Consider the following 13,398-nt stretch of genomic DNA (forward strand, 5'->3'; position numbering starts at 1 on the left):
CCCAATAGCTGCTTATATCACAATTTGCGCCTTTATGTGCCCCCCCTCTCTTTTTTACCCTTTCTGTAGTGTATACTGCAGGGGAGAGCCTGGGGAGCATCCTTCCAGCGGAGCTGTGAAGAGAAAATGGCGCTGGCTGTGCTGAGGAAGATAGCCCCGCCCCTTCAGCGGCGGGCTTCTCACGCTTTTTTTATGAAAATTATGGCGGGGGTTTAGGCACATATACAGTTTAGAACTGTATTATGTGCAGTTTGCCATTAAGGTATACATATTGCAGCCCAGGGCGCCCCCCCCCAGCGCCCTGCACCCACCAGTGACCGGAGCGTGTGGTGTGCTGTGGGAGCAATGGCGCACAGCTGCAGTGCTGTGCGCTACCTTATTGAAGACCGGAGTCTTCAGCCGACGATTTTCTCCGGTATCTTCCGTCTTCTGGCTCTGCAAGGGGGGCGGCGGCGCGGCTCCGGGAACGGACGATCGAGGTCGGGCCCTGTGTTCGATCCCTCTGGAGCTAATGGTGTCCAGTAGCCTCAGAAGCACAAGCTAGCTGCAAGCAGGTAGGTTTGCTTCTCTCCCCTAAGTCCCACGTAGCAGTGAGTCTGTTGCCAGCAGATCTCACTGAAAATAAAAAACCTAACAAATACTTTCTTTATAGTGAACTCAGGAGAGCCCACTAGGTGCATCCAGCTCTGGCCGGGCACAGATTCTAACTGAGGTCTGGAGGAGGGGCATAGAGGGAGGAGCCAGTGCACACCAGATGTAGTACCTAATCTTTCTTTAAAGAGTGCTCAGTCTCCTGCGGAGCCCGTCTATTCCCCATGGTCCTTACGGAGTACCCAGCATCCACTAGGACGTCAGAGAAAATAACACAAAGCCTAACAAGCCGTTCAGAATTACGCCAGAGAATAAAAGGCGGCAGCACCAGATGGAGGTCACGTGATTGAACAAATTTAATTTATTGCAGCAAACAGCTCACAGGAAATAATGAATGTTCTGAACAAACAGTGCTGGCTGTGGATGTAAGCAATACCAACAAGGATGCAGCCTATCAATGCACTGGTAACTTTGTGCCTCGCGCCTCCCAGTTGCCTGGGACGCCAATGTTTATGAGACACCGATGCAGACACTCCTCAGTGCCGGCCGTTCCCTTCTTCAGGCTCACTCAGCAGGACACAGAACATTTCACAACAGATTCCTAGTGCCGACTCTTCATAAAGACAGGTCACTAACGCCACAATCGGCGCCATCCAATCACGGCCTCTGTTCCCCCTCCCTAGTGTCAATAGATAGAGGAGACAGATTCAGCAGCAGTCTAGTGTCATGAACAGAGAGACAACTCAGTCCGCCCGGAAGAAATTAAATTCAGCCACGCGCTCCATTCTTACTATACCGTCATTTAAATAAAGTTTGTTCTCAAAATAATGACTCTGAAAAGCAGAAATACATTTGTTTGGTTCCTCTCCCTCTTTCTCGCCAATACGACTGATTCATGGACACATTCATGCACAAAACTATTACTCCTCTCAGGCTGTTCAAAATGGGGGCTATCTTATTTACCGTAACCCCCAAAGTCTTCTGTAGCGAGTGGTTAGTGTTATTTTACGGTCAGGATTGTCCGTGTCTGTGGATCGCATTTAACGTAACGTTTCCACATTATACTAGATGATTGATAAATGTCATTAAATAGTTTGTACATTCTGTGAAAAGGACGGATCTCTGCATAGATCGGACGCGGTGATCAATCATATAACATCCCATTGCGGTTATCTTATGTCAACCATTGTATAAGGAAACATTTCCGCACATATATCTGCAAAAGTCAGAAAATTATTTTTCCTGTGTCAGTAATCTAGATCCCCACCCGCAATACTGTTGTTGCGTCAAGAGCTTGATCAGGCCCAGAAATCAGGGCAACAAAACTTGCAAATCCATAGTTGAGTAGTCTATAGCCCCCTGGTGATTTAGGGTCCACCTTGGTAACGTTACGTGTAGGTGCAATGGATATTGCTGGTGTGAGATTGGGGGAAACTGCACTGTCCTGCCAGGAAGAGGAACGTGGACATTCACCTGGAGACCTATCACCGCGTGCTCTCCGGAACACACTGTACCAGCGCCTTCTCCTCAGGTGTCCACATACATGCCATTGATGAGATAATCCAGTTTGGTGTACTGGTGCCGTTGGCGGGCTTCAGACACCTTCCGGCTGACCAGGCCAATCACGACGATGAGAAAGACCACTCCAAAAATCAGGGCAGCCACCAAACCACTTCGGTCATCGGAGGGGGACTTACCCCCCGGCAAGGCCCCCAAACTGTCAAGTTTTATGGGTGCCTCCTCCAGACGCACAGCAGGTGGGGAGGGGTCTTGCGGTGGAGAGGAATTGGGTTCAGGGAGGGTTTGCTCAGGTGCCTTGTCCTTGCCATTTGTAGATGGGTGACCTTCATGGGTAAGGGTGTGCTGTGATGCTTTGGAGGGAGGAGTCCTTAGCACAGCAGGGCGAGTCACCAAAAGGGGTGTTCTGGTACGATGGACAATATCAGGGATGGGTATATCTGGGTAGGTCTTTGGGTGGATTAGACCAGGGGAGGGAGTCTCTTTGTGGGTCTTTGGGTGGACAGTATCAGGGATGGGTATCTCTTGGTGGACAATATCTGAGATAGGTATCTTTGGGTGGGTCTTTGGGTGGACAAGATTTGGGATGGATATCTTCGGCTGGACAATATCAGGGGCAGGAGTCACTTTGTGGGTCTTTGGGTGGACAATATCTGGGATGGGCCTCTCTGGCTGGGTCTTTGGGTGGACAACATCAGGGGCGGGAGTCTCCCTGTGGGTCTTCGGATGACCAATCTTCACATATTCTGCAGTGGTTCTAACCGCAATATTAGAAGGATTGGTGCCATGGTGGCCTGTGAGAACCTTGCTCTTGACATCAGAGCTTGGCACTTTATTGGCACCTATAGTGTCCTGAGGAGTGGCAATAAGATTGGCTTTGGTGTGGGGTATAGGCTTTGGAGCAACTGTCACAGGCCTGTGTGAGGTTCTGGCAGGCACGAAGTCCGGTGTCCTGGGAGCTTGTGTAGGATGATGAACCTCAACGGCCATTGGTTGTTTCTCCTTTACTGTGGCTTTTGCCTTCTTGGCATCAGATGGAAGTCTCTTCGGCTCTCCATGCATGGAGATTATTGTAGTCTGTAGGGCGGGCTCTGTGTCAGTAGGGAAGGCGTCGGGAGCCTGGAGGGAACTGTCAGAGACTTTGGCGGCTTGCGATTTGGATTCAATCTTTTCCAAGCGTTTGTCTATATCCGCAGCCAGGTGAAGCAGCTGCGAAGCGATTCGCTCAGGTGTGTCGGACGCTTCCACTTTCGCAGGGGGTTTGACCTCATTCACCTCTCCCAGCGAGAGCTCAGAGCTCAGTTTCTTTCCAGTAAGATCTTGTGGACCGGGTGCGTCATCAGAGTCGCCCTTGGCGGACCCTGGCGGCTGCGGAGCAGAGCCGGGTTTCTTACGTGCGGAGCTCAGCGTTTTGTTCTGACGACTGGAGCTCAACGTCTGGTGGAGATGCCCCTCAGCTGGATCCGAGTCACTGTTTTCTGTGCCAGAATTAAATATAAAATAAAAGATAAGAACCATGAATAATTACCCGGTCTCCAAGAGCATTTAAAAAACACTTCTAGTCGGTCAAGTGTCTTTGATAATTATTAAATGGCAAATTTATTTATTACAGCAAGTTACATAAACACTGGCAATAAATAGAAAGAAAAGGACTATGGGCAAATGTACCAAGCCGCGGAGAGAGATAAAACGCCCCAAATGTATTAAGCCTTAAAAAGTGAAAGTGGAGACGGAGAAAAAGAGATAAAGTATCAGCCAATCAGCTCCTAACTGTCATGTGACAGGCTGTGTTTGAAAAATGACAATTAGGAGCTGATTGGCTGGTACTTTATCTCCAGCCAAGGCTTAGTAAATAGATCCCTAATTCTCTTAGTTCCCGATATATTAGGAAGCTGAAATGTAACACGCCATGTAGCATGGCCAAATAGCAAAACTGTCGCAGGGCATGCTGGTATGTGTAGTTCAACAATAGCTGGAAGGACAAAGGGTTCCCAACCCTGATTTAAGAGAATACAGCGCCGGCTTAATCTACCTGTGATGAAAGTTGAAGAATGAACCTATAGGTTACCCAGTAACCTATGATTGCCGACAACTGTCCGGAACACGGGAGAAAGTCACAATAACCATGAGAGGCGATTTAGGAGGCTTCAGGTCTATTGTCAGGGATAATACAAGAAAAGCAGACATGGCACAGCAGCCGTGGCTTTGCCACCAGTGGGAGAGTAGGTGAGGTCTTATTATCCATTCATTGGATTATCCAGGTGACTCTTGCGTTATCTCCCCTCCATGAATGGACATTGTAGATGTCCCAGCAGCGTGGAAACACCCGCCGTCCTACGTAGCCAGAGTGTTACTCAGATGGCCGATGGTCATGAAGATGATCCAATACTATGTGTTTGGACGGAGCAATGGATCAGAGAAGCCGGCAGACACAGCCAGGGGCGGAACTCTGGGAGGCAGTGGAGTCGGCTGCCGCCGGGCTCCTGCCCTCAAGGGGGCACATTTCCTCCACTGTCTCCCGCTGCCTGACCCTGAAGATCGTTCGCTGCGAGGAGCTTAGAAGCTGCCTCCTAGTATATACAGAGAGCTGGCTGTGGCTACAGCTAGGGGGAGCTCCAGAACGCAGCTCCTGCCAGGCCCTTCCAGATGAGCTGGCCAAGTGAAGCTCTCTGTTCTTCCGTTGGGCTGATAGCAGCAGATAGGCACTGGCAGCACTTGCCTCAAGCTGCACTGTGGGGGGGGGGGGGGGGGGGGGTGTAGTTGGAAAGGGGAGGGGTGCTGGGGGGTCTTTAATAAACATGCACACATAAAACACAGTGCTGCCAACATTTGAGGTGTGTGTGTGTGTGTGTGTGTGTGTGTGTGTGTGTGTGTGTGTAAGTGAAGGAAGCATGTGTTTGTTTTTGTTTGTGTGTGTTTTTAAGTGAAAGAGGCATGAGTGCGTGTGTGTGTACGTGTGAGAGAGGCGTGCGTGCGTGCGCGTGTGTGTGTGTAAGTGAAAGAGGCATGTTTGTGAGTTTAAATGAGGGAGGCGTGTGTGTGAGTTTAAGTGAAGGAAGCATGTGTAAGTGAGAGGCATGTGTGTAAGTGAGAGGCATGTGTGTTTAAGCGGGTCTGGGACTCCAGGTCGACAACAAAAAGGTCGACACACCTTAGGTCGACGCCAATTGGTCGACGTGCCTTAGGTCGACATGGACAAAGGGTCGACATGGAAAAAGGTCGACATGAGTTTTTTATGTTTTTTTGGTGTAGTTTTCTTCGTAGAGTGACCGGGAACCCCAATTAGTGCACCGCGTCCCCTCACATGGCTCGCTTCGCTCGCCATGCTTCGGGCATGGTGCCTTCGCTTCGCTCGGCACAGATTACCGCTCCAATCGTAATCCACATGGATCGTTAAGTATGAAAAAGTTCCAAAAAAGAAAAAAATTGTGAAAAACTCACGTCGACCTTGTTCCTGTTGACCTTTTGTCCATGTCGACCTAAGGTGTGTCGACCAATTGGTGTCGACCTAAGGTATGTCGACCTTTTTGTTGTGGACCTGGAGTCCAGATACCGTTTAAGCGAAGGAAGCATGTGTGTGATTAAGCTAAGGAGGCGTGTGTAAGTAAGAGGCGTGAGTGTAAGTGAGAGGTGTGTGTGTTTAAGTGAAAGAGGCGTTTGTGTGTGTATATATATATATATATATATATATATATATATATATATATATATATATATATATATATATATATATATATATATACTCTGTATATCGGCACATCACTGCGCCAAAGCATCTACATTGTGACACACTTGGGTGAGGGAGTACTGTAGGTGTGCTATATAGGTATGCTGGTGTCTATTTTATTGTGATGACTGACTTGGAGTGCCGTCCACTTTGTATGTGTATCTATATTACTATTTGGAAAGGCACCTGAGCACGCTGCTACTGTTCACCCTGAGTGCCGGATAGCTACATATGAAGGGTGTGTATGTATACAGTATGTAGGGGGGCACCAACATTTACCATGCCTCCGGGCGACTGGGGCGAACTTACGCCACTGGACACAGCTGCTGTACAAACTGTCACCATCTCTGATTCAGGCCCTCCTAAATATATGGACGGGGGTGGAGGGTGCCTCGCTCTAAATAGCGACAAGAAAAAAGTTACAACAGAAAAGTTTACAGAGGTTCCAAGAAGCGGAGGAGGTTACGAAATGTGTTAACTGCAGCCTGCGTCACGCACAAGGGGCGGCTACGTCTGGTAGTAATTTAGGTTTTCTTCCAATGAATGGGCTAATTAACACTTTCTCCCCCAAACTCTGAAATAGATTCACATCTTCCTTTTCCTTCCCTGGAATGAGTGTAAGAAGGGCGCGGGGGCTTTTAGGAAAGAGAGGTTATAAAAGGAAAGACATTGCGTGACGGCTACAGGTCCAGCCTTATTGGACGGATGAGGCGTCTACTGGGCTGACTGATGCCGTCCTCACCTCTGTAACACCTGGTGTACATTCCCACTGATCCAGCTACTCCTGGAACGCCACCTGCAGGATACGCACTGATACTGCATTTACGTAACTCTTACACAGCCGCCAATCAGACTCTAAATGTACTGACCTTTCCAGAGACTGTAACTCAGGACCCCCTGTCTGGGAGACATGGGGCAGGAATCCAGCCTGGGGCAGTGGAAAAGGTAACAGTTCTGCCGGCTGTGGTTTTTGCGTCCGTCGTACACGGCGAGATTGCAGGGGCGATCACCTGGAAATAATGAACAAGCCGGGTGTAAGTAGTCAGCGTCAGACCGCACAGTCTTCTATTGCGATCACTACGCTGCGCTGTCCTTAAATGCTCATACAGATGTGTCCTCCTACGTCTAACCTCAATACGCCATGCAACGCCAGACGCCTTTTTACCCCAAAATACGTCTTAGTCAATGCGGTGTGATTAGGAGGCACCAGGAGTCTGTGCCATATAACTTGACATGCAACACTCGTATATCCGTGTGCGACTGAGTCTGTATACGACGCACCATGGAACTTGGCACAGAAAAAAGCCACGGTGGCTGCATCGTTGCACTACGTATGCAGATTTACATTTTGCCGCAAACATATACATAAGTGTCGCATATCAAAATAATCAGCAGAGTCTCCTGGAGCATCCTAGTCACATTACCGCATCGCGACTTAAGGCCCAATACACCTATGCCGCGATTCCCCGACCCTGACGGGAACACCGATCTGCGACCATTGAAGTTAAAAATGGGGGAATCAGTATTTTTTAAAATCCAGATCCCCAGACGCAATGGTCAATGGTGAAGGTTTTGGGGGCGCTGCTACTGGCTAAACACATAAGAATACCAGACATGTTCAGGAACTTTATTCCCCATACACACTGGCAGATTGTATAAGACGCACAGAACCTTCCATCCTATATAATAAGAGACTAACACTGCTGCTCGCCTCTATGGGGGGGGATTCAAATGTTTTGCGCACCAGCGGCCACTAGGTGGCGCCTGGCGGAGCAATTAAAGTGTTGCTCTGTTCGGGCGCGCACAGCTTCTTTGCTATTATATTGTTCCGCTATTTTGATGGGCTGGTGTATATATCATATTCTAATAACTAAAATTAATTAAAATGTGTTTGAGACGAGGTCCGCTGGTTGCATTTTTAAGCTCATCATACTGCAGGGGCCCTAGAAGGGCCCAAAATGTCCGACACCTGCCTGCAGGTATGCGCCATGATAAGAATAGGGGGAGATCTGTTCTGGTTGCACCATGATGTCACTTCCTGTCTATAATTCTGTGCTACTGCAACAAACCTGGCGGCTGTGTCAGGACTTTATAACCCTTCATACCCCGGGAGATATTTACTGGGGACTAGGTGGTAGATTTACTAAAGCTTCTACAAATGAAAAGTGCCAATGTTACCCATAGCAACCGGATTCTAGCTGTCATTTGTCTATTGCATCTTAGAATCCGATTGGTTGCTGTAAGTAACAACCCCACTCAATAAGGGTTTAGTAAATCTACCCCCCAGGCGTTCTAGTCAGAGGAATTCCATGTAAACATTACTCCGTACGTTACAACCTGCCTGTCACTAGCCTCGCAGGCCGCTCACGTTCATTACCTGCCCCGACCAGCTGCGTGCAGCAGGCCGAAACGCACTCCTGTGGCCCAGCGACATTTATGGGGTCAGTAAAACGGGTTCCTCTCGATACTGCTTCAGAGATGTTGATCACCAAGTTCGCCATGGGCTGGATGTCGCATTTCTGAGTCGCAGAGGGCGTCGCCCATAGCAGGACAGAGAGCAGGAAGGGTAGACTAGCACCCATGGCGGGCAGAGCATCAGGGGGAGTCAGGGCAGTTCAGATGGCACCATGTCAGCTGGCAGCGAGTCCTCGGGTACCTGAAACAAACAGGAGCAGAAATAGAACACTGAGCGCAACGTAATCTGGGGATTATATAGAGGCACACGCTAGAAATATTTAACGTTTATTGCTGGATACATTCCCTGGAATTATGGGGCCCGTACCATCCAAAGAGCCCGTGAGCGCGGCAGTGCTGGAAGCCAGCACCGTGACAGCGAGGTCCTCAACCGATCGCAGGGACACGCACCACTGTCAGCGCTACAAGCCGTGACTGGCATACACATTCAACGGGAATAATTATTAACTGCTCAGGCTGCCCTGTCTGGAGACTATCCGAGCGGGCACTGCCGCTTACACGTGTTCCAAGTTGAAGATAGTTGTATTTGCTTTTAGTCATGAGACGCTGCCATGTCAATAACTAGAGCCAGCCGTGTGCCCCGGGTAAGGATCCACAGTGATTACACACTACGCTGGTGCCAGCCTGCGAGTGCCAAGGAGACAGCGCAACAGACTGTATTTACCAATGTGATACGTCCCTGTAACGTCTCTTTCCCCGGCGCTGGGGCACACAACACGGCTGATCCCTCCGGCTGTATGTTAAACAGGAAAACATAGGATGTTACAGCACTTCCTGTGTCGGCGGGTGGAGGGGAGCAGTACAGTGCCATATACATTGTCAGCTGCAGCAGGGCTGGCAGGAGGCCATACTGCGACTTTAGCATATAGCGCATGCGGATGGTAGTCTGCGCACATTGGGAGACATGTACTGAAAGCGATGAAAAGACTTTACCTCATAAAATGAACCCCCTTTCCTGCACGCCGTTTCCTATTGGTTTCTTACTTTCCCTGTATAAAATTCCACATGCAAAACGTGTCGCACTTAATTGCTAGCGTGGAAGCCATAACAAATAGCCCCTGCTAGTGCTAGCCATTAAAGGAGCGGGCCCAATCTTCATTAGCTAGTGCATTACTGAGGCATGAGGCACAGTGATCAGCCAATAATTTTGCCGTGTCCACTGTTGGCGCTTCCATGCTGAGATGTGTCCAAGGAATACGTTAAATAGGATTCCCAACTTGACATAACTTTTGATACTCTTATTTTTTACTTCACTCGTCGTTATGCTCCGGTTAGCACCTACATTTTTAGACGCCGCTTCCTTTGGATATGACACAAACTACTCTGTCACTGTCACTACAGCAGCGCACACATAGCAGAGCTGTGCCTTCATGATATAAAGAGCATTCTGAAAAGCACAGAGAGAGGGGACAGAAAGATAAAGCAAGATATTTAGTAAAAGATGCTGGGCAGCCCAGACACTACGAATATAAAGGTGAATTATGTGGAATTCCCATTGAAATGGAGAGGACAGTACAGTGTTTAGGGGGTTACTCGTTTCTACACCACGAAGCTGGTCATACGGAGCCTGTGTTTGGTTACAGGCGCTCCCTGTAATTATATGCAGATTATTCTCTGTAGCATCCTGCATCCAGGAGACTTCTCAGTGTTTCACATGTAAATCAGCTTGTTCTGCAGATGAATTCCCTGCCCCCCAACCACAGGCGGAGACCTCCGGAGACTGGGTGCCGACATGGAACCAGGTTTGAGCTCTTGCAGTGAAAACAATTACCCAAAGCTGCTGCAAAACCTGCCCTTATTTTACCCTAATGGGCCAAACTCCGACTAGATGTCAGCTATAAACACCGTCACAAGGTCACGCCATGGTAACCTACGACTCGCAAGCTGTTGGGGAACTACAGGTGCTAGCATTCCATCACTGCCATTGGTGTAGAACATAATACAGTAGGTGCCTGTAACGTGTAGAGCAATGTTTAAGACCATTCTCATAGGCCCAGTAATAATAACTGATGGACACGTGAGCACATTCACCTGCATATCAGGGATCCCGCAGGCGAGCGTCGACGCAGGGCCGGAACAATGACCACGCTTTTTGTGTGCGTGGGTCTCATTTTATGATGCACAATCGTACACTCGGTGACAAACTTTTCCCATTGGGTTCCAATTGATGAGACCCATTGGGGTTTTACATTTCAGACTCATGGCCCAGATTTATCAAGCCTTGGAAAGTGATAAATTGCACGGTGATAACTGTCATTTTCAAACTCCGGGGTCTATTCATGAAGCAGTGAAAAGTGTGGATTAGTGAGCATGTGCAGAAGTTGCCCATGGCAACCAATCAGCTTTGAATTAACATTTACAATTTGCATACTGTACAATTGTATGGAGCAGCTGATTCTCCAAGGGCAACTTCTCCACAGGCTCACTTCTCCACTCTTTTCACTGCTTCATGAATAGACCCCACAGCCTGTGACATGACAGTGCCTGGGAAACCACAGCCTGTTCCTACACAGGTACATGCCGCAACAGCTGTGAGGTCAGGCTGTCCCAAACGCCACGGAGTGCAAGCCCTTCAGGCAGCAGAGTGCAATCCTCAGACGCGGGCGGGCAGCAGCTGAGCGTACAGAGATGTGTCAGTCCGGAAAGACCAGAATGTTGGGCGTGTCCCCACCTGAAAGCAGTATAAGGTCAGAGGTTAGAGGTAACATTATAAAATACTGCAGGGACAGACTGCGAGGGCTCAGATCTCAGCTAAGTCAGAGGCAGAGCTTGGTCACGTCGCAAAGTGCTCTGCCAGCATGCACAGTGCTGCAACTACCTTACAAAGGGACTATCCCCCACCCCCCCAACCAAAAACCCCATGGAAACCAGGCCCTGGGCTGCTTAATAGGGGGTGCTTCTATTGAGAAGGGATTAGACCTTCCCCCTCATGAAACAGTAAATACAGGCAGTAATAGCACCATGGCCCTTTCAGGATATCCTGGTGCTGGGCAGTGTAATAAATCCAGGACCCAGGAGGTGGCAATTCTATGTCCCTATATACTGAGAAAGGGCAGAATAAGAGGCATTACACTGCAGCATGTAATATAACAGACATATCTCCAAAGTGCAGAGTACACTATCCTATGTGTAAAAGAATCTGCAATCTCAGAAATCCTACAACTCTATTCCTGTCACACACGAAGCAGCCGGCAGTTCCCTCACACGGAGACTCCGCACCATAATCCCAATCACCGATGCTTCCCAGGTGCTCGCCGACGTGGCATTAAACGGAGATTTAGTAACAAGATAGTCAAATATTTGTAGAGGTAAATTATCCGCTGAGAACAGAACACAGGAGACTTGGCAGGAGCGCAGGCCAGGGGATGTACAGAACATTGCGGCGATTGCTGCGCGGCCGTCGTCATGTGACACGTCACGTACAGACAGAATTTGAAGGGGATAAGAGTTATACGAAGGGTTCTAAGCTACCCATCTAATAGAAGGAGGGCGTTTCAGTCTGTGACGTGGAATTGCGCAGCAGGCGTTCCAAAGAACAGGAACTAGGATTTTGCTCGTTACTGGGATGTATGTTGAGGTGCGCAGCCAGTCGGTTATCGGGAACATACAATACTGACATATGGGGCTCCACCCACTAAGGGGCTCAGCACCACTGGCCTAGGACTGGAGTAATTCGGTCTATATTCATACTGAGGGGGGGTCAGTCTCCCATACCCAGAACCAACTTCCAGTCTGTCCCTTTATGGGCCTGACTCTGAGTATAATGGATCTGCTCCGTAACGGGCGCTAAAGATCCGTCTGAAACAGACGCCCCATCTCTGACCCGCAAACAAACGCGGAAGTCAGCTTTCATGCTATCGTGACACGGATCAGTTCTGTGCTGTCACAACATTCATTTCACAGAAAGAGGGGCAGATGTACGAAGCCTTGGAGAGAGATAAAGTTCCAACCAATCAGCTCCTAGCTGTCATTTTACAGACTGTGTTTGAAGAATGGCAGTTGGGAGCTGATTGGTTGGTACTTTATCGCCGTGCTATTTAGCACTCTCCGAGGCTTGATAAATCTGGGTCAAACTACCAGTCAATCAGCTCCTAGCTGTCATTTTTCAAATCCAGCCTGTAACATGACAGTTAGGAGCTGATTGGCTGGTACTTTATTTCTCTCCAAGGTTTAATACAACTGATCGTCACGGAACAACACCGTGGAGATTTCCTCTATTACATGGGGACTGACGCATCGGAACGGCGACCAGTCTTCATGTGACATTCATTGTATTCCAGTCTATATTGTATAAGCGCCATTTATTCCCATTTTGTTTCGGGCGTATCATCCAGTCCGCACTGAGGGGGGACATGTACTAAGCAGTGATAAAACTTGAGAAGTGAGCCAGTGGAGAAGTCGCCCATAGCAACCAATCAGCTGCTCTGTATACTTTTATAGTATGCAAATTATAAATGTTACATCAATGCTGATTGGTTGCCATGGGCAAGTTCTCCACTGGCTCACTTCTCCACTTTTATCACTGCTTAGTACATCTCCCCCTAAATCTCCGCCAGCGACTGAGCGCAGGGTCGGGCGCGTGTGCAGCCAGCGATTTCTTTCTGCGGCGAATACGCAGTTTGCTGAGATCCGTCCGACTCAGAATCAGGGCCGTGTTCTCGACCTTCATGGTAAATGGACAGGCTGCACGCCGAGGAGCACAGAATGGCGCGGACCACTGCGTGTACATATATTACCTCCCCTTACACAGACAGGGCCCACACTTTACCCTGTCGCCAGCGGCGATGGCTGCAGGATGCCCATCCTATGCCAGCCCCTGCGTGGCACACCTCTGAGTGCGCTCTGCTATGCCACACACTACAAAGGGACATGCAATCACACATATCTGTCCAATAGCAACGCTGGACACCGGGTGACCGCCGCCGGGGCCCAGCGTGGCCCCTGACCAAACGCATTGCAATGAAACATTATACACCCAGCTCAGCCTGGGGGTCAGGGTAGGTGCAGGCGGCACATATGGTATATTCTATCTGTGCGACATGTCCACAGGCGATGCCACGGACCTTACACAGGTAATGAGCCCCAGG

The 13,398-nt window shown here is 49.2% G+C and overlaps 1 protein-coding gene across 3 annotated transcripts in view; it reads right to left on the reverse strand.

The window, feature by feature from the left end:
* Positions 1-923: 923 nt before the first annotated feature.
* MANSC1 (MANSC domain containing 1) overlaps positions 924-13,398 on the reverse strand; it is a 45,711-nt gene continuing 33,236 nt past the window's right edge. For all 3 annotated transcript variants that reach the window (XM_063929267.1, XM_063929265.1, XM_063929266.1), the window contains exons 2-4: positions 8,214-8,492; positions 6,706-6,846; positions 924-3,587 (exon numbers count right to left, since the gene is read on the reverse strand). In XM_063929267.1, the coding sequence (XP_063785337.1) occupies positions 2,119-3,587; positions 6,706-6,846; positions 8,214-8,418 (1,815 nt within the window). In that variant the 5' untranslated portion in view covers positions 8,419-8,492 and the 3' untranslated portion in view covers positions 924-2,118. The remainder of the gene's footprint in view (positions 3,588-6,705; positions 6,847-8,213; positions 8,493-13,398) is intronic.

Source organism: Pseudophryne corroboree, chromosome 6, assembly GCF_028390025.1.
Source record: "Pseudophryne corroboree isolate aPseCor3 chromosome 6, aPseCor3.hap2, whole genome shotgun sequence".
Lineage (NCBI taxonomy): Eukaryota > Metazoa > Chordata > Amphibia > Anura > Myobatrachidae > Pseudophryne > Pseudophryne corroboree.